This window comes from Microtus oregoni, unplaced genomic scaffold (assembly GCF_018167655.1).
Source record: "Microtus oregoni isolate MIOR12 unplaced genomic scaffold, Mior012 000183F_ref0000375, whole genome shotgun sequence".
Taxonomy (NCBI): domain Eukaryota; kingdom Metazoa; phylum Chordata; class Mammalia; order Rodentia; family Cricetidae; genus Microtus; species Microtus oregoni.
Window position 1 is genome coordinate 85,148 of NW_024544841.1, and position 24,531 is coordinate 109,678.

General features: G+C 44.3%; 1 protein-coding gene across 2 annotated transcripts in view; it reads left to right on the top strand.

The window, feature by feature from the left end:
• Positions 1-4,602: 4,602 nt before the first annotated feature.
• The window catches only part of Specc1l (sperm antigen with calponin homology and coiled-coil domains 1 like), a 108,105-nt gene continuing 88,176 nt past the window's right edge, over positions 4,603-24,531 (top strand). Inside the window, exons 1-3 of one of the 2 annotated variants that reach the window (XM_041647520.1) lie at positions 4,717-4,742; positions 9,529-9,653; positions 22,470-22,659. In XM_041647520.1, coding sequence (XP_041503454.1) covers positions 9,607-9,653; positions 22,470-22,659 — 237 coding nt within the window. In that variant the 5' untranslated portion in view covers positions 4,717-4,742; positions 9,529-9,606. Of the gene's footprint in view, positions 4,743-9,528; positions 9,654-22,469; positions 22,660-24,531 lie in introns of both variants that reach the window. The other variant, XM_041647521.1, reaches the window with a different exon arrangement.

The following is a 24,531-nucleotide window of genomic DNA, read 5'->3' on the forward strand; positions in this document are numbered from 1 at the left end:
GGAGCGTCCTGTTAGCAACATTGAGGCTTAGCAGGTTGTGAGCAAGGGCCTGGCTAAATAGATGAGAGCCATCTCAAAATCTCTGGGGTGGACTACCTAGGTAAACTGAGTGGGCACCTGGGTGTTGTGACTGCCCAGATAAATGCAGAGGGTCTGGACAGGGTGGATTGAGGGGAATAATAAAGAAAGCGATTGGGAAATGAGAGCTGGAGGAAGGCATATGGGATTCCAAGATAGAAGGGTTGGAGACCACCAAGTGGCTAGAATTACAGCTTTGTTAATTGGGTGTAAACCTTGAAGGGTTGTGGGGAGAGTTAGTAGGCTATAAAATGCAGGCTTTGAAGAGTCTGATAATTATGGGCTCCAGTCTCTCTAAGCCTTTAGAAGCCTGGATGTTGAGCCTGATGCACCAAGGGGGATAGCAACAGTGAGACAGGGTGGGGGAACGGGGGTGGGGGTGGGGGCATGGGGTGGGGTGGGTGTATCCCAAGGGAGTTCGCACGACAGAGTGGTAGAAAGGAAGTCACTTCCACGGGGGCTTTGCGACGGAACCGATTGTAGAGGTATGTACGCAACTTTTCCTGAATGTCGTGTTCTGGGTCAGGGGTCAGATAACGAGGAATGTCTGGGAAGGAAGGTACAAACAGGCTGCTCAGTAACGGCCCTGTCTATCTGGGTTGAGATAGAATGCCCTCTTCAGGAAATTATGGTTGAAAAAAAAAAAAGGAATAATCTGACCCCCCATGTCAATGAAAAAAGGCACTATCTTGCTAGCGAGTGATAGTGGTGTCCTGGGTTTGATAAAAGTGACAGTAATTCCATACTTTCTTCATCCATTCTTCTATTGAAGGGCATCTAGGTTGTTTCCAGGTTCTGGCTATCACAAACAATGCTGCTATGAACATCGTAGAGCATATACTTTTGTTGTATGATAAGGCCTCTCTTGGGTATATTCCCAAGAGTGGTATTGCTGGGTCCAGGGGTAAGTTGATCCCGAATTTCCTGAGAAACCGCCACACTGCTTTCCAAAGTGGTTGCACAAGTTTGCATTCCCACCAGCAATGGATGAGTGTACCCCTTTCTCCACAACCTCTCCAGCAAAGGCTATCATTGGTGTTTTTGATTTTAGCCATTCTGACAGGTGTAAGATGGTTCTACTGGGAACTCACCAAGGCCAGCTGGCCTGGGTCTGGAAAGGCCTGGGATAAAACCGGACTCTCTAAACATAGTGGGCAATGAGGACTACTGAGAACTCAAGAACAATGGCAATGGGTTTCTGATCCTACTGCACACACTGGCTTTGTGGGAGCCTAGGCAGTTTGGATGCTCAACTTACTAGACCTGGATGGAGGTGGGGGTTCCTTGAACTTCCCACAGGACAGGGAACCCTGATTGCTTTTCGGGCTGAGGGTGGGGGGGGGGGCTTAGTTGGGGGAGGGGGAGGGAAATGGGAGGCGGCGGCGGGGAAGAGACAGAAATCTTTAATAAATAAATAAATTAAAAAAAAAGTGACAGTAATGCGAACTGCAGTCTGTCACTTGGTAGCACTTGTCAATCCCGACAAATCCACCTATCTTAGGAGTCTGGTGTTTAAGATCTAGCAAGGACAGAAGCTTAGGGGGACTGGCATCTTTCTTTGCTCTGGGTGATTTCCAGTGTCCTTTTTCCCACACAGAGAGCGGGGGCAAGGCAGTGGCCCTGGACTGGGGCATGTTCTTGCCGGGTGGTCCATTTGGCTACATTTAAAGCAGGCTCCAGGTGTCTAGCCCTGAATGGGGAGAGTGGCACTCCCATGTTTGAGTTGCCCTGTGAGGAATCATGGTGTAAGGCGGCCAGCAGCACTCACTACTTCCCCTCATCTTCCTGAAGGTTCTTATTTTGAAGACCCTTTGGTCACTTCTATACAGCCTCTTTGGAGGGTGGAGAGCTGTCCCCTAGTCTTTGAAGCTGTTGTCACTATCAGGTGCCAATGGAAAGCTGAAATGAAGGAGTTGATATCATTTCCCCATTGTTATCCAAGGTCAGGTTGGTCTGTTTAGTTTCTGCTAAGCGTTAGTTCCAAAGCAGGGCCCCTTGAAGGCTTCCGCCTACCAGGAACCTTCCTTGGCCCGCCCCAAAGGTCAATTACCTTGGACAAGGGCTCTAGTTCCTGGTCAGTCAGAACAGCTCTGTTGGCTCAAGGACCACACCCTGCTGACTGTCCAATAAACTCTGCTTGCTTTCCCACCATTTCCCCTTCTGTCTGCCCGCTGGGAGAAAGCCTTGACAGTTTGATTCCCAATAAACCTTTCTTTCCGCCCCTGGAGAGGTCTTGTTTGGTGATATCACAGCACCCTCGCATACAATAAGTGAGAGAAAAGTAAGGCTGGGTTTTCATAGACTCTCTAAGTCATTTCTTTCATCTTCGTCAAAATTAACCACTGTGAAGGCTGCCACCCTCCTGCCAGCAGGCCAGTAATGATGAAGCCTGTCTGCGGAGATCATCCAACTTGGACTGGTAATTCAATAAGGATGGGTGTGTGGAACCAACACAGTTCCTACTACATTATGGTATCCTGGACGTGAAGAGTGTTGCCACATGTCTGTCCTTGGGAGACAGGGTGGAGGTCAGGGTGACGTATATGTCAGGCCAGGTTTGGCTTAAGGACTGGGTAATATATTGAAATTGTAGTAGAAATGGGTGCCAGACAAGAAGCCCAAACATTTTTCTATTTGAGAGAGATCAGTGAGGGAGAAGGGGACATGGGCAGATGGGGGGGGGGCTCAGGTCCAGCAACCCTGTGGAGTGGGAGATCAGAGTGGGGCTGAATGAGGGGAGTCGAATGAAAGCAGGTGTGTGGGGGTGAAGGGAGGGGCAGGCCAAGGTTGATGGCGGGAAGGAAAGTGGGTGAAAGGCTGAGGCTAGGCCTGGGAGGATGGCCCTGGGAATAGGTCTGGCTGGCCAGAAAAGAGAGACAGTGGCAGGCAGAAGGGGTTATTGTTAGGGGGAGACAGTGGCAAAAGAGGAGTCTTGAGGTTACCATGTACCTTGGAATCTTTTTACAATTCTAGGAATTGTAGGAAGCAGTCAGGAACATGCCTGATTCTCACTTACCCTAGGATAACTCCCCCCCCCCCCCCACGAACAGTGGAAAAGCAAGTTTGGCCTCGATGAGCAAGTTTATTTCAATATTTCCAATTGATGAATTTGGTCCTTGAATTCCTTGAAGACAGCAATTCCTTCATTTAATTAACGAATTCAATGAATGAATCCTCTAACCAATGTTTACTGTGTATTTGCACAAGGATCATGATTTTCTGAAAACCGTGCCTGAGTTTTGAGATGAAGGAGGGCCCTGTGGCAGAAAACCACATTTGTAGAGTGTCTGAGGGTCTGGGTTCAATTCTGACATCAGAATAAAATAAAAAAAATTAAAAACTTCCTTAAAAATAAAGTTCCTGGGGATGTAGGTGAGGATAGCTGGTTACATGATAAAGGGATTCAGAAACCAAATGGCCCATTCAGTCGCCAAGTTCTGGGTAAGAGGAAGGACCTGGATCCACTTCTGGCTCTGTCATTTCCTAGCTTGTAATCTTGGGCAAGTGACATTGTGTTTTGTTTTGTTTTTCGAGACAGGGTTTCTGTGTAGTCAGGGTCTGTCCTGGAACTCGCTCTGTAGACCAAGCTAGACTTGAACTCAGAGATCTGCCTGCCTCTGTCTCCAGAGTGCTGAAATTAAGGATGCGTTACCACTATAAGCACTGAATCTGAGCTAAATTCTTAAAAAAGAAAATACTAAAGATTAATGTTTTGGCTAAGTTTGGTCAGTTTGATCTATATTAAGAGTTATCTGGGAAGAGGAACTTAGGTTGAGAAACCATCTTCACCAGATTGCCTGTAGGCGAACCTGTAGGGCATCTTAACGATTCAAGTGGAAGGGGCCCAGCCCCCCTGGGGGCGGTGCTACCCCGTAGAGGTGGTCTTAGGTGAAGCAAGGCCTGAGGAGTTAGCCAACGATCTGAGTCCCTCTAAAGCGTCCCTGATGGAGTGTGGCCTGAGACTTGTGTAAGCCCTCCCTCCCCAAGTTGCTTTTGGTCGTGGTGCTTTATCACAGCAATATAACTAAGACGAATTAAAAATGAAAATAAATCCACTGGGGGACTTAGATGAACGTATAGTCTCGTTCCCTTCAGGAGGGTGGGTGGGGACAGGTGCTGCTCGCCCGGTTTTTGCGTTCCCTCATGTGCACCAGGAGCATCTGTTAAGTGCATTTTTCTCAGCTGTCGCGTTCATTAAGAGCAAAGTCCTCAGCACACTGTAAGCATATATCTCAACCGAAACGGACCCATTTGCCTGCGAGAGAAAACCTGGAACTTGGGGCTTGCGCACGTAGCACCCAGGAACCCTTACCTTCCTAGAGAGCACCTCCAGCTACAAAAGCGGCGACAGCGCCTGCGCGCCCCAGACCCCTGCGCGAAAGACAGCAGGCGCCTGCGCAGTGGTGGGCTGGGAGGAGGCGGCGGACACGGCGCGTGCGCGGGGGAATAGTAAGGGGGGGCGGCGCCGGCCGGCCAGGGGTGGATAAGGGGCGGGCAGAGGGCGGGAGCCGCAAGAGAGACAGGGCGGGCCGAGGGAGCGGCGCCGTGGGGTTGGCTGCTGCCCTGAGGCCGGACTCAACGGATCCGGGCCGCGCCACCGGGCAGGCGAGCTCGCCGCCCGGCCCCAGCCCGGAGCCAGCGAGTGAGCGAGGCGGTGCCGCGCGGTAAGAGCCAGGCCAGGGCAGGGTCTTCTCCGCTTATGCCGCGGGCACGCTCGTCTCCTCAGCGCCGCCCGCGCGGCCAGGCCCGGGCGGCCCCGCAGACCCTGGCGGCGGCCCCGCGCCTGCGCTTTTCCCCCCCTTACCACCCCCCCACCCCCAGCCATCGGCGCCTGCGCCGTGTCCCTTCCCGGGCGGACCTCACAGCTTGCCGGGCAGACTCCCCCCCCCCCCCCCCCCCCCCCCGGGAGCCCTGGCTGGCGTGGTACCCAGCTAGCCGGGGATCTCATCCTTGCGGAGAGTCTAGGTGCGACCCTCGTGCTTGGAATCCCTGTGGTGCGGGGGGAGACGGGGCTTTCACCCTGGTCCCTTGCCCTGGGCTGGGACAGGTTGCCTCCCCGTCTGGAGGATTGAGGGTGGGGAGCAGGGGCGGGAAGCGGAGGAACCCCCCCCCCCCCGCCCTCCCCGAAGGCTGCGTCCTACTGTTAGGACCTGGCCGTTTGCAGCTGGCAGTGTTCTTTATTCTTGAGACTTGGCTAATTGTTTCAGGTTGGATATGTGTTGTTGAAGAAATGATGCATTTCCAAGCAGTGGTTACGTTAGAGACATCCGTAGTTCTTTGTTGTGTGTGTGTGTGTTTCTTGGTGGGTTTAGCTATTTATAAACCAAATGAAAATTTCGGTGATCATTCAAATCCAGGCAACCTTGATTTCTTCACTCCCTTGAAGGATCTGTCTGTCCTAAAGTGCAGGTGGGGAAGAAACTCCATGATAAAATGGAATATTGACCTTGTCATGGGAAAGAACCTTAAGCTTTGGCCCATACCTGTAATACTGGTACTTGGGGAGACTGAGGCAAGATGAGCTCAGAGTCGGGCTGCAGAGTGAGACACCTTGACTCAAAAATAAATAATAGACGGATCGTGGAGCCCAACAGGGCTTGCCCTTCAGGAGCTTAAATCCTGAGGTGAATTCAGCTGTGGACCACAGGCAACAGCAGTTCTTCCTAAAGGTTTGGAGCGAGGGACCTGTGTTGTTGCATAGGCGGTTCGGTCCTCCTTCAGTACATTAGGGAAAAGTTTGAAAAACGGTATGTCTGTGTTAGAGTCGTACAGATTTTTCCCTATCCTTTCATTGTACTGGGTTAATATAAGAAACTATTAATGATTGAGGTGTACTTTGGAATTAAGGGCATGGCTAGATACATGCCTTTATAGCTAAGCTATATCCCCAACCCTACTAGCCTCTTAACCTTTAATTGGGAGATAGATGGAGGTCAGACCAAGTGTCCCAGACCGCTATAACTCTCACTTTGTTGCCACGCAGGCTTGGAACGTTCAGTCCTGCTTCAGCCTCTTGAGTAGCTGGAATTCGCTGCAAGCCTACCCCACACCACCAGCCTAACTCCATCATTCTGTAAGAGACTGGAGTGTCTACCCACTTTAGTTCTCTCATGCCCTGTGCAACCAGAACAAGTGTAATTTTTTTCTTAATTAAAAAATATATAAGTAGTGCATCTATGTTGCAAAATAGTCAAACCATTGTAGAAGGGGATATGGAGAAAAAGAATTGGTTTCGTTACAGTTTTTCCTATTGAGAAAGAGCTGGTGTCCTCCTTCCCTTTATCTCCCATTAAAAAGTCCCATTTTTCCCCTTTGGATTCCAGTGTACACCAAACAGTGTTCTAACCTCAGAAACGTTAGATAGCGTGAGAATGTTTTGTATGTATGTTTGCCTCTATATTTTCTATGTATGTAAGGATTTCTTTGATGTTTCAGTAAGAAAGGTGATTAACGTGCCGTAGAAAAACTGTATCAAGCTGTCTCTTGGTATCAGTCAAAAATATCTGAGCTGATGCAGAGCGGACAGCTTAAGTGAAATTTGCTCAGGCTGTGACCCTGCATTTCGTTTTCTTGACAACACGTGACTTCTGAAGCAGAGGTTCACTTTCATTTGATCCGATGACTCGGGTATTGCAAAGGGTCAAAACTCTTGTCAGGGATGGGTTTTCTTCATGCTCACAACTGGCTAAATAACCTTATGCATATTCAAATCACACGTCTACTTGCACCAAGTGTTCTGCAAACATCTCACCCCGATAGAGGAATGGTGACAGTCTCACGAGGTTGGAAAGATTTCTTTTGTCTTTATGTCTTTGGGCAAGTAAGCCTTCCTTTCTGGTTCTCACTTCCTCCATTCTGTATGCGTCCATGTGAAGGAGCTCTTGGAGCTTGTCTGCAGTTTTTAGCAAGTGTCTACATAATGCTATGAAGTGTTGAATTATTCTTTTATCAACAAAAACTCGGGAGTCAGATATGGGGGGATCTGTATGATCAGAGAAGCGGTGGAGAAGCAGCCTTTGACCCCCTTTCTTATCCTTCCTTGATTCAAAAGGCTGAGATTATTTGTAGGCTGCTCCCTACTACTTTCTGTGTCTCTCCATATGTCCTAGGTTCTCCAAATCTCTATGGCTAATTTTGGTCAGCTAGTAACTAGCTCTACTCTCTGATTCAAGGTAAACTTTATTGGCAGAATCAGAAGTGTCAGAGTGTGATAAAAATATCCCACACAACACTGAAGTTTCCTCAAAAATTTGGGTGACGAGCCAGGCTATGTAGTAAGGTAGGTGAGAATGAATTTGGGACCCTCTGGTGTGAAGGAGTATTGAGTAGTCCTTTATATAATAAGAAAAATAAGGACAGTGTATGGAGTTTTAATGATAATGAATTTTAGCCAATTTAAAGGACCGTCATTTCTAAAAAAACAAAGTAAACCAAAATCACTCAGTTTCTTGGTGATAACATTAAGCTTTCAGGGACTGGAGAGTTGACTCGGTAAAGAGCATTTGTTGTTCTTACAGAGGACCTGGGTTTGGTTCCCAGCACCCATGTACATGGTGCCTCACAACCAGCTGAAACTCCAGATACAAGGGACCCAACATCTTTGACCTCCCTGGGTACCAAGCATGTAGTGCACATACATACATTCTTGCAAAGCACTCATACATACAAATAAACCTAAAGCAATCTTAAAATTCAGCATCTAGTTGGATATGACTTTACAAGCTTCTAGTTTCAGTTATTTTGGAGACTGAGGTGGGAAGGATTGCTTGCTCTAGTCTGAGGCCAGTCTGAGCGATATAGGTAGGCCCTGTGTAAAAGAGATTTAAGTGTCATTTATGATGGTGTGTGGGGATTGCAAACGGTAAATACAAGATAGTTTGTGGATTGTGAGTGTAGACCTAGAGAGAGCATAAAGTTGTGTTTTGCTGTTCTTGAGTTTAAGGGAAAATGTCTGGGCTGTTGCTTTTAGGAAGGTCCAAATACAGCTGCAGCCCTCGGGAGGCCCAGGCAGATGGAGCTCCAGGACAGCTGAGACTACATTAAAGAGACCCGGTCTCAGAACACCAAGGGGAAAAAAGATGTACATACATTTTGTCTGTTTTTTTTTTTTTGTTTTTGTTTGCTTATTTTTGAGACTGTATCTTTTGTAGTTCAGGCTGCCCTTGAACTCACTGTGTAGCCAACGGTGACCTCACACTTTTGATTCTTTTGCCTCCATCTCCCAAATGCTAGAATTATAGTTGTGGCACCATGTCTAGGTTTATGTAGTCCTGGGATTGAATGTGGGGATGTGCGTATGGTCAGCAAACACTCCATCAGCTGGGCTATATTCCTGGGTCTGAACTACTACCTGAGAGAAATGACTTTGGGGTGGTTTACCATGCATGTAAAAAGCCATTAAGTTCGATATTAAGCATGTCCTGTTTTGATTATGTTTAAAATAAAGCTCTTGGGCTGGGGGGTTAGTGGGGATTAAGGCTCTTGCTGCATAAGATGGGGGACCGAAGTGTGGATCCCCAGAATCCACATAAAGTTGATGTGGTAGTGCCTCTCTGTCACCACAGCACTGCAGTTCTGAGGAGACAGGAGGGTCCCTCGACGCTCGCTCCCTGGCCCGCTAGCTTGTGGTATGCTACCGCACACAAGGGGCCCTGTGTCAAGATGGAAGGTGAGGACTGGCACCGAGTGGTCTTCTGACCTCCATGTGTGCTGTGTGGCACTGGATGTCTGTATGTGAGAACACACATAGACACGCTATGCACAAACGTCAGTGTGTATTTCTCGCGTTGATATAAAATGTCAGTTTTTTCCCCTCTTCCATTTGTGTGTGTGCTTGTCTGTCTATGTGCGTCATGTGTATAAAGTGTCCACTAGTGGAGGTTGACTGGTCCTTGGAATTGTGTGTGCCAACAAAATAATGCTAAGGGAAATTCCTGTTGGTTAGAATTGTTAGTACTGAATAGATTTACTGCAAAGTAAAAAACTCCTGTCAACTCAGAAGTTTGTTATTGTTTTCTTTTTCTCCTGAATCTCTTTCTGATCTGAAACAGCATGATGATCAAATTGGTCTTGGGGATGTAGCTTAGTACTCAATATCCCTAGAAATCAGGGACATGCAGATGAAAACTACTTGGAGATACTATCTCGTTCTAGTCACTGGCTAGTGAGAAATCTGATATGGGGAAGAGGAACTCTTACTCACAGATGGTGGGAGTGCAAATTTATATAGCCATTATGGCAGTCAGTTTGGCAGCGACTCTGTACTACTCCTGGGTATTTCCCTAAAGATAGCCTATCACAGAGATATTTTCACATCCGTGTTGATTGCTGCAAGGACGTAGAAGAAGCCTAAGTATCCATCAACTCATGATTGGACAATGAAAATATAGTGTGTACATACAGTGGAATAATATTCATCTGTAAGTAACAGTGAAATCATGACATTTGCAGGAAGGTGGATGAACCTGGAAAGCTTATTAAGCGAGGTGACCCAAACTCCAAAAAACCAGACCACATGTCCCTCCTCGTATGTCAGTCCCAGTCTGTGATGTGTTCATGGGTGTGTATAAACAGGGGTAAGTGTGCATTAAATTCAGAAGTTAAGAAGGGAGACTGTCAGGTGATGAAGAAATGGGCAAAAGGACATAAGTCATGAGGGAGGACTCAAACTTCCTTCCTCTGGTTTTAACTTGGTCATAGGTGGTTTTCTGTGTGTGTAGGGGGTATGTGAATTAAACTTTCTGTATGTTGAAATAGCAATAATCATTTCGTTCCAAAAAAAGAATCTAACATGTGTTAGTCTTTTGAGGCAGTGATTGTGAAGGTTGGGCTAGGTTTTTAATCCCATTGATTAGCACACTATGACATGATTAGTTGCTGAGTACATTTGTCTCATTGACCCACTTTTAGAAAAAAATGATTTTTTTTTGTTGTTATTTTGGAGGGAGGGGTTTAATAACTGGAAATTTTTCTGTTTTTTTTCTTTTAAAGTTGTCAAATCATTCTATTACAGTGTTATTTAATGTGTAAATTGTATTGCTATTTATAAAGTATTGTTTTAAGAAAACTTAAGCGTGGGAAGTAGCCTAGTGGTAGAGTACTTGCCTAGAGTGTACAAGGTCCTGGGTTCAGTTCCCAGTATCACAAAAATAAGTCAAATAGGTTTAAAGAATTGAAGGGGCGGGAGATATTGAGGCAGCTTTGATCCATAGCAAATATAGAGGACTTTGATATTCATGAAACTTTTACTACAGTTTATGGTAGTCTGTTCTGTACTTACCCTCCAGAAAATACAGTTACAAAAGCATCATGTTTTAAAAAAAAAAAAGCAGAACAGGGAAATCTCTGTGAGTTCACGGCCAGCCTGGTCTACAGAGCGAGTGTCAGCACAACTGGAGCTACACAGAGAAACCAAATAAATAAATAAATATAAAACAGTAAACTATATAGCAGTTAAAGAATTCTTGTTGTAGTTCAGAGTAGCCCTTAACAATGTGCGAATGAGCGTAACTAGGTTTCAGTAAAAGTTAAGACTGCAGATTTTCATGTTGTGAAGTAGTCTAGATTTACTCTCCAGTCTTTCAGTAACACAGTAATAGAATCTGAGTTTGTGATACTTTACAATTTTGAGTTTGCACTTGTTCCTTGCTGTGTATGGAGATGTAGTTGATTCTCACACACTGGTTCTGTACTCTGAGACCGTGCTGTGCTTAGATTCCTCAGTAGTGCTTGCTGTAGATTCTATCGGCTCTTCCATTCATTGGGGTCTAGCAGTCAAAGCAGTTTTATTTCCTCCTCCCCAGTTTGAATACCATTTAGTTTTTGTGTTTGTCTCTCTTTCCTGGCTAGAACCTTTGATATGTAGTAACACAGAAGTGAGAGGAATGGGCTTTCTTTCTTTTCTCTCCTCACATGGAGGCACCAGTTCCCTTGGAACTGGAGTTACAGATGCTGTTAGCTGCCATGTGGTCCTCTGGAAGAGCAGCCAGTGCTCTTATCTGCTGAGCCATCTCTACAGCCCTTCAAATTTTTCTTCTAGGACAAAATTCTGTTTTATGGCATTCAGCATGACATTAACTATCAGTATTTCATAGAAACTATATGTCAAGTTAAAGAGATTTATAGCTTTCTTGGGGTTTTTGTTTTATTGAATTTTTTCTGCTGAACTAATCATATTGCTTTTCTTATTTACGTGGTAACTTTGAATTGCATTGAATTTTGAATGTTAAACTTTGATTTGTGGATTAAGTTACTTACATATACTCTTAAAAATTATTTATCCAACCAAAAAAATTTTTAAAAAGCCAGGCAGTGGTGGCACACACCTTTAATACCAGCTCTCAGGGAGGCAGAGGCAGGTGGATCTCTGTGAGTTCAAGGCCAGCCTGGTCTACAGAGTGAGTTTCAGGACAGTCAGGGCTACACAGTGAAACCCTGTCTTGAAAAACATCAAAAATTTATTTATTTATTGGTGTATGTATTTATGTATGTGTGTGTGTGTATATGTGAGGCTTGTGTATGTGTGTATACATGTATGTGAATGTGTATGTATGTATGTATGTGTGTGTGTGTATATATGTGAGGCTTGTGTATGTGTGTATACATGTATGTGAATGTGTATGTGTGTGTGTGTGTGTGTGTGTGTGATATACATGCCATAACACAGTAGTACCAGAGGACAAGTTGTAGGAGTTGGTTCACGTCATCAGATTTGGTAGCAAATTCCTTAACCCAACAAGCTGGCTCACTGGAACTCATACACCATTGGCTATTTTGTTTATTTTCAAAACAGGGTTTCTCTATGTAGCTCTGGCTACACTTGAACTCTGAGATCCACGCACCTCTGCTTCCTGAATGCTGGATTAAAGGCATGTACCACCCAGTCTGGTCCTGATATTCATTCTTGATACATAATCTTTGCTTTGAATTGTTGAATTATATTTGCTTCTTTTGTGATACAAGGACTCAAACCCAGGGTCCATGCTAGGCAAGCACTGGTACAGTACCCTCAAGTCGGAGTTTTCTGAAATTTTGTTTAGAATTTATACATTCATTTTCTTAAGAAATATTGATCAGTAGGGTTTTTTTTGTTGTTGTTGTTGTTTTTTCTCTCTCTCCCTTTTCTCTGCCTTTGCACAGGCTAATTGATAAAATGAACTGGGAAATACTTTTTAGTTTTCTTGAAGAACATTATGATTTGGATGTGTTCTCCAAGAAGAATGCTTTGGAAACTCGATCTCCAATGCTACAGAATTAGGAGGTGAGGCGTAGGCAGCTCTTGAGTCATGAGAATTCACTCCCTCAAATGGATTAAATGGCAGTTATGAAAGGCTTGAGGCTATGCGTTCAGGCTCTTGCTCTTTCAAGTTGTCTGTCTTTCACCTTCTTTCATGGGTGAGCCACAGGAAGAGCTGGCCAGATACGGCTCTTCTAGACTAGACTTCTCTTTTTCTGTGTTCCAGTCCATTTCTGTTCACAGTTACCCAGGCTGAGGTTTCCTATTAGATCAGTTCAGAACAAACTAGCTATAGAAAATTGATACCAAGAAGTCGGACTGTTCCTATTATCAATACCTGATAGTATATATGCACTTTGGGGCCTGAGTGGAGGCTAGATGAATTTAGAGGAGCAATCTAGAGAAAAATCTACATTTCTGTGAATGGAACATTGCAAGCCCCATCCATAGGAGAGCCTGGATGTTAGGGATTGGCTAGGTGGTTGTCATCAGAATTTGTACAAGAAAGACCATTCTGATGAGGTCTCAGGTGGAGCTAAGGGCTAGGTACTGGAAACCTGAGCAAAGGCTCTGTGGTTCCCAGCTGCAAAGACCTTAGTGGCGTGCAGAACCTAAGAATAGTGGCAGGTGAGTGTCAAGGTGCAGGATGACCTTTGGCGGGGGTTGGGGGGGTTGCTTATGGTGAAACAAGAGAAATGACAAGGATGGATTAACAAGAGAAGGAGAATAGAAGGCGCTGGAAAATGTAGAGACTAGCCATTTACGAAAGCATGGAGCTGGATGTAATGGTGCGGGTTGGAATCCCAGCACTCACATGGCTGATGAACCCGTGTTACAGAGTGATAATCTTTCCTCTCTTAAAGAACCCAAACAAAGCCAGGTGTGGTGGCTCACAGATGTGATGGCAACACTTTGGATGGAGGCTGAGGCAGGAAGGTTCCTCTGAGTTCAGGGCCGTTTCTGAGCTATGTAGTGAGTTCCAGACTAGCTTGGACTACAGAGTAGAATCCCATCTCAGCAAACCAACCAACAAATCAAACAATGACAACAAAATTCTCCCAAAAGTAAAATTTAAAAGCGTGTTAGATAATACTCAAGGTGTGACCAAGGAAACATCTGCTAAAAAGATTAAAATGGTTGAAGAAAGAAGGTTGTATTTATGAAGAAAACAGGATAAAGACCCCGAAGACATCTGAGAGACATTGAGGCAAAGTCTTTGAGGTTTGTGTTTGCCAGCAAGACACTGTGGGGCGTCATTTGCTGTGCCGTGCTGCCCGTGGACTCTGTTCCCTGAGTTTCAGTGCAGTGTGTTCCTGCACAGTCAGTGTCCCTTTGCCCCAACTGTGACACACGTCCAGGTCAGCTGTCACTCTGAAAGTGGAACCAGTAAGCCTTGGTGCTGTCTGCGTGGTACCATTTGCAGAGGATGAGCACAGTGCGCAGGCCGTGGGCAAAGGGACTGTGCAATCTCCTTTAGACTTAAGGGGTGGATCAGACAGTCTAAGGGGCTTCGGCAGGAATTTCTTATGGAGTCTGCCCACCGCAGAGCCTTCCGCATGACACTAGCAAACTATGGAATTAGGATGCTGTGGCGACTCCAGCACTACAGGACCCATGGGAGAAGCAGGCACAAGGCTCCAGCCTGGGAGCTCTGTGGCATGACCAGTGTGCACGAAGCCTTGTGGACAGTGCTGCTTGAAGACCCCACATGTCCAGAAGGTGGGGTGTGGAGTCGGAGATTACTGGGGACCTTATGAGGTAATGCAACTTTGCCTGCTGACTTTTGAACTTGGTGCGAGCTGCTGCCCTACTTCCTGCACCTAGTCTCCTTACCATTGCCTCGCCTTCCAAGTTTCTGTTCTGAGCAAGGTCTCACTGTGTTGGCTGTGTAGCCTCAGGTGATTTCAAAATCATCCTCCTATCTCAGCCTCCCTGATGCTGGGACTACAGGTGTGCTGCAATGCCCAGGGCAGTGAAGTGTTTCCTTCTGGTTTTAGTTGTCATTGTATTTCATTCCAGAATTGGAAAACAGATCCTATGAAATGTAGGAAGTGTTCCAGGTAGGGAAACCTTAGCCATAAATCAGACTTCTCTCATAAATACTGGCCATTCAGGTTATCTGCTTTCCACCCCGAGGCCATCACTACTTTAACGAGCTTTTGTAGTCTGCCTTGCAAGGGATTTGTTTCAGCTAAACTTTTGAACTCTGTGACTTAAAGTGAATCTTAGGTTAGTTCTCTTTGGCTTTGCTGTTAGTCTTTCTTTGTTTTGCTTACCTTGATTTTCATTGCTTTTCTTTAAAATATTTGAGTTAAATAGATTTATATGTGTATATATATGTGCGTATATACATTATATATATGTATATAGTGTGTGTGTGTGTGTGTGTGTGTGTGTGTGTGTTAGAGAGAAACACGTGTGGCTTGTAGATGTTGTTTTGTTCCCTCCACTGTGTGGGTACCTGGGATTGAATTCAGGTCATCAGGCTTGGCAACAAGTGTCTTTATTCGTTGAATCATCTTGCTGGCCTCTTTTATTTTTCTCATTTCTTGAAGAAGCAACTGAAGTATTGCTTTGAGTCTTTTCTTTTTCTTGTGTGTTGTATTAAAATTTACCCCCAAATATTGCTTTAATATTCCCACACATTTTTGTCATGTTCTCATTTTTATTCAATTCAAAATATGTTCTAATGCCCCATTGCTATCTATTATTATTATTATTATTATTATTATTATTATTATTATTATTTGTGGAGGGCTCCTGTTGTCAAGCTGACCTTGAGCTCCTGGGCTTCAGCCACCTTCTGCAACCTTCAGAACTGCTGGCCTCCACCACTGTTCCTGGCTGATTCCCCATTTGATTTCTCCTTTGATTGTTTAGCAGTGCTTGAGAACTTCTTAGAGATCTTTTTGTTATTTTCTAATTAACTAATAGTCTATTAAAAAGAAAACAGGCACAGTACCTCGGAAAGAAAGCAGTAGTGCACAAGGATAGGAGATCTGTGTTAATCAGAGAACTGTGTTCAAAGGCCAGTGGAGAGCGTCCAGTAGGGTGGAGTGAGTTGATGGCTGAGAACAGGGTGGACAGGTAGATGCCTGGGCAGCCAAAAAGAACATAAGTGTCAGAACTGCCCCACAGGTGGAGGTTATGCTGAGAGACAGCGGCAGCAGTGATGGTTGCCTGCAGGAGCTCTCAGCCTCTCTGGTAAGCAAGTGACAGAGGGAGACCTGTGAGCCTTTCCAGTACCACAGGGCAATAGAAAAAAAATTGGAGTGAGCGTAGGACAAAGGACATTGCCCACTCGCAGTCCTGGGGGCCAAGGTTTATCATGTCCCCCTTGTCAGTTCCCACACGTTATTGTTATTTAATGGGGTCCTTGTGGAGTCTGTGTCATTTTGCTCTCTAACGTACCCAGCCTGTGCTGTTTCAGATTCTCAGCTGTTTACCCTGCTACTGAGATATGAGTAGTTGTGGGGTGAGTTGTCGAAACCGTATGACAGGTCACACTGTAGTGGAGTGACTAAGTGACCTAACTCACGAAGCCCTAAGCTCTGACTCTGACTGCATGTATTAGCTCTTCAGATCTTAGCTTTTATTGTCTGTTTCTCGAGTGTCTGGTTATGGTTTTTATATAGTTGCTGAGTGGTGTCTTTGGCACATGCCCTGTTTGCTTCCTGTGCATTCTAGGAAGAAATGTATACATCACTGATGTATACTTTCAAGCCACTGTTTGGGATTCCTCCAAGCACCGTAAGCTCAAGTCTGTTTCTGTTAGGCTAAACCGGCCGCTCTGCCAGTCATGCTGCCTGGGTCACAAGCCACTTCCAGGTGATGTATTATTTCCCTCATCTTCCGCAGCCAGTCTCAGAGGACTACTTCCCCTTTCCCACATCCCATCCCATGCCGTCCATCCCAACTATATGAGCTACAACTCAGAGGACTTAGTTTTTTCCCCATCTCACTGTCTGCTTTCCTCATGAAACCCCAAACACTTGGCTTTAACTCCTAGCACTTACCAGCAGCCCTCAGTGGCAGTTTTGGGTTGGTTTGGGTACAGGTATACAGATGTAAATTGATGTTCTTAATTAAAAGTGAATTTTTATGAATACTGTATTGTCTGAGTTTGCTACTGCCTACCAAAATATCTGAGCATAAAGCCATCATGATTTGAAGGGTCTTAAATAAAAATTTTCTTTTGATAAATGCTAAGAAATTGTGGCAGAGGAGGGAATGGCCAGAGAAGACTCACAATTTCTTGGATTCTGACTTTAACTTTGAGAACCAACTTATTTTGGACTAAATCTGCAAAAATAATTTGTGTACTCTAGCCGTAAATTCTTTGAGACGATCTTTTCCCAGTCTTGTCGTGTTGTTAAGTATTACCAGCAGTTCAGCAGTCTTCCTCAGCGGTGCGCCAAAGCAGATCGCCAGGCCGTGATTTCATGTCTGCTATGCTTTTAAAAGCAGTCACAGGAGAGGATGTAGCTGGATCTTTGGAAACCCAGGCTCTTTCTATTTGTTTCTTGTATTTCAGTGAGCTTTTCTGTGCTAAAACAAAGAACTTCTGAAGACGAACCCATTTCTTGTGGCATCTGCTTAGTTGTGGCTTAATGGAAAGAGCAGCCTTTGGGCAGACCAGTCGCTGAGTTCTCTAGCTTTTCTTTCCCACTTAGCCGTGATCCAGTTGCAGTCTGATTTGGACACATCCTTCGCTGGAGCTAGCTTGGCTCTGCTCACCAGTATTGACATCAACTGCAGGGCCATTTGCACACAGCTGATGAGTGTGCCCCTCTCCCGTGCCTTCCCCTCCAGACTCCCTTTACCATGGCCAAGCAGAGAGGAGGGAGCTGTGAGGGAAAGAGAATCTCAATGTGAGGGTCATTTGCAAAATTTACAGTTATAATCTTAAATGCATACATGTTAATAATTTTAGATGTAGAACAAAACCTGGCCTTAAAAATAAGAAAATACTGTTATATTTTAAACATTCAAAACTTGGCTTTCTTAGACCAGTAAGTATTGAAATTTCTAAAGCAGCGCTAGGCTTTTGCTTGTGGATTTGGACAAAGAAGAGAAACCCACAGCTAAAGGTGCCTCATTCCTGTTTGTCTCCTTGTTTTAGGCATTTTGGCTACACGCCAATCACATGTATGTAGATTTCTGATATGACAAGGCTTGATCATCCCTCTGGGGGGTTCTTGTATTTGCTTTGAAGTTACATTCCACATTCTACTTTCAAAGTGGTTATTTTTAATGTATTGTCTGAGTGTTTGTTATAATTCATAAGCATAATAGCTGTGGTGGAGTTGGGCTGGAGGACTGGATCAGCAGAGTTAAGACCACCTGCTGCTCTTGCAGAGGACCTGGGTTCAGCCACGTTGTGTTTCATAGCAGAGTCTGTAATTCTGGTTCTAGGGGATCTAATGCCTTCTTCTGGTTTCTATAGACATTGCAAGCATGTGATGCCCTTGCCTAAATACAGGCACAACATTCATACTCATAAAATCAGAAGGGCTGGAGAGATGGCTTAGCTGTTAAGATCACTGGCTGCTCTTCCAGAAGACCCAGGTTCCATTACCAGCACCCATAGGGTCACTCACAATGTCTGTAACTCTAGTCCCAAGGGATCTAATGCCCTCTCCTGGCCTCTAAGGGCACTGTATGCATGTGGTGCAGAGACATACCTGCAGGCAAAATACCCATACATGTAAAATAAAGGGGAAAAAATGTTTTAAATCTTACTTTTAAAAACCTTTTTGTTGAAGAATTTAGAGTAGAATTAGTTTATTGCATTATGAATGATTTAATAAAACATTTTTATTGGCTTTTCAAAATGAGTTTGGTTTTTGTAGCCATGATTTATATCAGATTGACTTGGTTTTGATTCATCTGGCACTGACTTACCCTTGGCACCTCCCATTCTGTTCTCCTTTGACTATGATTCCTTTCCAGTGTTTAACTCTGTTCTTTCTTTATAATATTAAGATAATCTTTATATTTTAAGTACAGAGTTATGAAACTATAGAAAGATGTATTTAGATTGCCTGGGTCAAGACCTTTTGTAGATATTAAATGGGATAATGCTAGGCATAAAAATCACAATTTTCTAAAAAATGTTTTGAGCACTCCTTGCTGGTGTAAACAAGTTAGCTGTTTACAGAATGTCGGCCTAGGATGTAATCTCGGTCTCTTGATTATCATTCTGATGGACTCCTTACCATGCATCTGCAGCATTTTCTGGTTTGTAATTTACAGTGGGAACGATCCAGAAGCTTCTGTTGTTTGTTGACATCTACATGCTAGAATATGTAATTTAAAGTAAGTAGTAAGTCAAACAGTCTTTAGTCATTCCTTATAAAGGAGCCTCAGCCAGGCATAGAGACACACACCTTTAATTCTAGCATTTAGAAAACAGCTTGGTAGATTCAAGGTCAGCCTGGTAACACAGAGAGTTCTGGCCAGCTAAGACTACAAAGTGAGACCCTGGCTTAAAGGGAGTAGGGGAAAGATTTCTCTTAAAGTACCCTTTGAAGTGCTGTCTTAAAATTTTATGTTTGCTTTATGTGTGTATGTGGTTTGCTTTTGTCTATTCTGTACACGCCTGTGTGCCCAGTGCTTGTAGAGGCCAGAAGAATGCGTTGGATTTCCTGGAATTGTGGTCACAGATGGTCTTGAGCCACCATTTGGGTGCTGGAAATTAACCTGAACCTAGATCCTCTGTAAGAGCAGCCAGTGCTCTTAACTGCTGAGCCAGCTCTCCAGCTCCAAGTTCAGCCTTTCAGTTAATTGTTTTGAGGTGGTCTCAGTGTAGGTCAGGCTGGTCTCACACTTGTGTGCAGCTGAAGATGACCTTGAATTGATTTTCTCTGCTTCTCAAGTGCTGGGTTTCAGGGATCCACCACTATGCCTGGCTGCCTTTATTTTAATAAGGCTTTAGTAATACTCGGGATTTGTAAGATGTTTTTCTATAAATTTTGATAGCTTTTACGTATCTGGTCGTCATTGTGTGCTGTTGCCCTGATAAGCCTACTAGGTTTATTATTTAATTATCTCAGCATCCTTACAAAGTACATACTGTTACTGACCCCATTTTATGAATGAGGGAACTAAAATTTCAAAAGTTAAGCAACTAGTCCCTGGATACAGATTTGATCTCAAGTAGTTATTAGTTTTTATATTTTTGGTTGTGAGCCTAGCCTTTAACGGCTGAGCCATCTCTCCAGCCCTAGTTTTAAAACTAAGCATGGAAGTTGTTTTTATCGTCCTCCTCAGCATGGAAGATCTTATGATAGCAGTTGAATTCAGATACTTTCCAATATCAGTACATCTCTTTTGCAGGAGGAAAAACGATTATAATGAAGGTTAATGTTTAAAGGAAAAGATAACATTCCGGTGTGACATAGAAAGTAGCTTGTATGTTTGTGTAGTGTCCAGAAAGGCTCCTGTCCCTCACTGTTAGGTTGGAGGCACCCACAAGCCAGGGAGTGGCTTAAGAGCCCCTCTGGTTTCCAAGACAGTTGGTGTCCTTGATTCAGGGTGGCTTCTCTCTGATGAATTCATAGGGTCCCATTGGCATTGCTTCTAAAACTTGATTGGTGTACCTCTAGGTTGGAGAGGCTCAGGTTTCTAAACCCCTCTCTAATCTTGGTATGGTGTAACATCTTTCTAACCCCTGGCCCTGGTGAAATGACTTCTAGAACTAGGATGTAAAGACTTTCCCTCAATGGTTTACATGTGTTATTTGTACCAGAAGTCTTTAAGCAAGACTTTCTTAATTCTTATTTATTAGAGAGGAAGTTTATAAAGATAAGTGATTTGACCTTGGTAGCATAACTCATAGGTAAAGCTAGAGGTTGGACCCAGGCCTCCTGACTTTATCCTATTTATTAAAACACTATTATCACATTTAGTGTGTATGTATGTATGTGCACGCATGAGCATATGAACATATATGTACATGGCATGTGAAAGAGAGGGTAAAGCCTAGCTTGACTGTCTTCATGCTTCTTGCTGGAGAGGAATATCATTCTTCATTGGGTGTGAGGCCCAGAGGAGGCCTCTTTTGGTACACCACAGATGTTATTGTTGCTTTGTCCTATGTAACATTGTCAAACAATTAGGTGAATATCTTAGTTTCTTCTCTATTGCTGTGAAGAGACACCATGACAAAGGCAATTTATAAAAGAAAGCATTTAAGAGCCAGGCAGTGGTGGCGCACGCCTTTAATCCCAGCACTTGGGAGGCAGAGGCAGGTGGATCTCTGTGAGTTTGAGGCCCGCCTGGTCTACAAGCACTAGTTCCAGGACAGGCTCCAAAGGTACAGAAAAACCCTGTCTCGAAAAGCCAAACCAAAACAATGCATTTAATTGAGGACTTGTTTACAGTTTCACAGAGTGAGTCCATAACTATCTTGGCCTGAAGCATGATGATTGGTAGGCAGAGAGGGAGGAAGAGAGGGAAGGAGAGGGTGGGGAAAGAAGGGGAGAAAGAGAGTGGGTTCTGCTTGGGCTTCACACCTTCTCCAACAAGGCTACACCTCCTAATCCTTCCTGAAACAGTTCCACCAACTAGAGACCAAGCATTGAAATGTGAGTCTGTAGGGGCCATTCTCAAACAACTACAGTGAGTTACATTCAGTTATGAGGATGCCTTACACAGATTGCTTACAGTGCAGCTTACTCTTTTAGTGCAGAAGTAATAATAGCATGCGAGGCAAGGATGGCAAGATGAGTGAACAGTGGCTGATCTTCAAGGGGTCCTGGATTTGATTCCCAGTACTTGGGTGGTGTCTCACCCTCTTCTGGCCTCCACAGGCACCCAGCACACAAGTGATGCATAGACATACATGTGGGCAAATTATCCATGTACATACAAAAAAAATACATGTATGTTCAGAATGGTGTGTTCAAGTCACCTAATATTGACTCTGTCCTGTGGTTATTAGCCATTATTCTTATGCAGATTTACATTGAGAAAGAGGATACAGGGCAAAAAGAAAAATACAGAATGTACAGTTTGAGGAGAAAAAGATCACGGGGAAATTTGATGTTGGGATCAAGGTGTATGCTATGCTGAAAGAGGAGAAGAAGCCTGGTGGGAGAAGACCGAAAGGGAGTGGTGGTGCCCTCAGGGCAACATGCCACCCAGCTAATCCTGCAGTGTGTGAAAGGAAATCTGAGGGATTTCCTCCACCTAAAAAGCAACTACAAAGGAATGCCTATGCAATTGTAATTCGAGGAAGGTTCAGGTTCCCTCCAAAGCAAATAGACTTGACAGCATCAGCCACGTGATTCATTCTGGCTTTAAAACCACGAAAGATACAGGAGTAAAGGGGCTGTGGAATCTTCCTCAGTGTTTAACAAGAACTGCAGAGACTGGGCATGTGGCAGTAGAGGCATGGAGACCCTGAGAGGTCACTTTGTGAAGATATGAATGTGAAGCCTGTATTGTGTTAGAGACCACAAAATGTTGGAGGTGCAGGAGCCATGCATGGAACACGCGCCAGGGAAAACTGAACAGGGAGTAGAACCAGCTGGAGAGAGAGAAGTGTGTTGTGGTTGGTAAAGCTGGGAGGAAAGAGCCATATAAGTAAGCCTTTTGACACTGGACACAGAGCTGCAGGATTTGGAGTTTGCCCTGCTGAGTTTTGGATATAGAACTATCCAGCACACAATGTAAAGTGTTCTTCCTTCCTTTCTTCTCTCCGTCCGCCTGTCTGTCCTTCCTTCCTTCCTTCCTTCCTTCCTCCCTTTTTTTATTTTTTTGTTTTTAGACAGGGTTTCTCTGTGTACCTTTGGAGCCTGTCCTGGAACTCACTCCTTATTCCAGGCTGGCCTTGAACTCACCGAATAAGTTCCTTTGCCTCTCGAGTGCTGGGGTTAAAGGCATGCACCACCACTGCCGAGCTTAAGGCGCTCTTTCTACTCAATGAAATAAAATACATTATAAATCAGTAAAGTATTACATTTTGGTAATGTAATTTAAGGATTGAAATTACATATCGATAATGTGAGTTTAAGGATTTTCAGCATTGTTTTCTGTTGTGACGTCTGTCTTTCAGATATTTTTATCACAGGGTGAAATTCTTTAGAAATAAGTTTTAAAGATCTGTTTTCCAATTCTTTTTCAATGTGACATTGTTTCTTTCTTCCCACAGGTTTGATTGTAAATGCATCACCAAGAGGCAGCCCAGAATGAAGAAAGCAAACAGGAGTGTTGGCTCAGTGCCTAAGGTGTCTGGCATAAGCAAACCACAACCAGTAGAAAAAAGCAAACCTGAGAACAGCTCTTCTGCACCCACAGCAGGCAAACCTGTAAAGCCGGGAGCCGCAGCATCTTTGTCAAAGGTATTATATTAGCATAGCAATATTTGAATATGCAGTGGATTCTAGGCCTGTATTTTAATATGTTGAATTTATTAAATGAATATTATTTGGGGTTCACTCTCTACTAGGACTAGGAACCTAGTCTTTGAAGGGATCTTAATTGGTGTTTTGGTGTAGCCTTATGAATGGAACTAATAATAGGCTCTGCATGAAAAATAACCCAGTGCCTGCTTTATGCAGGGTGTCGTGTGCAGGTGAGCTGGAGGTAGAGTCTGCCTTCAGGGAGCTTGAGGAGGGAAGGATGGCCACCATGAGATGCAAACAGGAATAACTGACCCACCATGAAAGGCCAGATGCCCAAGACAGTAGGGATAGTAGATAATGCTCCTAGCTCAGGAGGACTTTGAAAGGAACTGGCAAGCTGTGTGTTAAAGGATGACTGGCTGTCGTGTTTCTTCCGTCACACACAGCATAAATTTCTTTCTTTTTTGTTTTTGTTTTTTCGTGACATGGTTTCTCAGTGTAGCCTCCTATAGTTTTTGGCTGGTCTGGAACTCTCTCTAGACCAGGCTGACCTTGAGCTCAAAGATCTGCCTGCCTCTGCTTCCTCAGTATTTGAATTAAAAGTGTGTGCCACAACACCTAATTTACAGTATGGATTTCTGTTTTGTCTTTTTTTTTTTTTTCCTTTATTTATTTTTCATTGGTAGAAGGCTGTTTGTGGGCGTCAATCTGTTGTGGGAGACTGCTTGCTTGTTCGTTCCCAGCTGCCCAGACTCCAGAAATAATCACACAGAAGCTATATTATTTAAGTCACTGCTTGGCCAATCACTTAAGTGTATTGCTAGCTAGCTCTTATATCTTTGATTAACCCATTTCTATTAATCGTGTATCGCCGTCTGGCTGTGGCTTACTGCCAAGGTTCCAGTGTATTTGTCTGCAGCGGCAGCTACATGGCTTCTCCCTGACTTCGGCCTACTCTCTGTATCTCTTTCAGCCCGACTTTACTCTGTTAAGCCATTGGTCGAAAGCAGCTTTTTTATTAACCAATGGCAAGAAAGCATATTCACATCATACATCACCTCCTGCATCACTTTTCTTTTCCATTTTATTCCCCCTGGTTTTTGAGACAGGGTTTCTCTACAACTTTAGAGTCTGTCCTGGAACTAGCTCTAATAGACCAGGATGGCCTTAAACTCCCTCCTAAGTGCTGGGATTAAGGTGTGTGCCACCACCACCACCCAGCTGGATTTCTGTTTTGTTTTTTTTTTCTTAACAGCTGATCCAGTATTAGTCCTAGTCAGCATTGGGTTTTTGATCCAGTAAGAGCTTAGTTAATTTTCTTTAGACTTTCTTAGAGAATGGATTAATTCTTTTTTAAGAAAGAATTGTAATTAGACCAGAATCTTTGGGGACAGAGGTGAATCCATGGCTTCAAAGGATGGATTTTGGGAACATAGCAGTTTTTCAGGGGTGTTCTTTATTGGCTTGGGCTATCCAGTGATGCTCCACGCCGGTCAGTCTGTCCATCAGTCTGTCTACTATGCACCTGAGTACATGTGTGTGTGTACCTTCATGCTACAGTATGGGAGTGGGAGTCCATCTTTGTGTCACAGGGCTTGAACTTAGGTTGTTAGCCTTGGTGACCCACATCTTTACCTGCTGAGCCACAGCCATTGTCCTCAACCTCTACTTTTAAAATGTCTTTATTTTTTTGTTGATGTTATGTCTTGAGACAGGATCTTGCTGTGTAGGCCAGGCTGGCCTCAGATTCCCTGCAGTCCTCCTGTCTCAGCTCCCCAGGTGCCAGGATTACAAGTGTATTGTTCCACTAGACCCAGCTCCTAGTTCAGTGTTGGATGCTGTTATACAGATCCACGCGGGCTTCTCTAG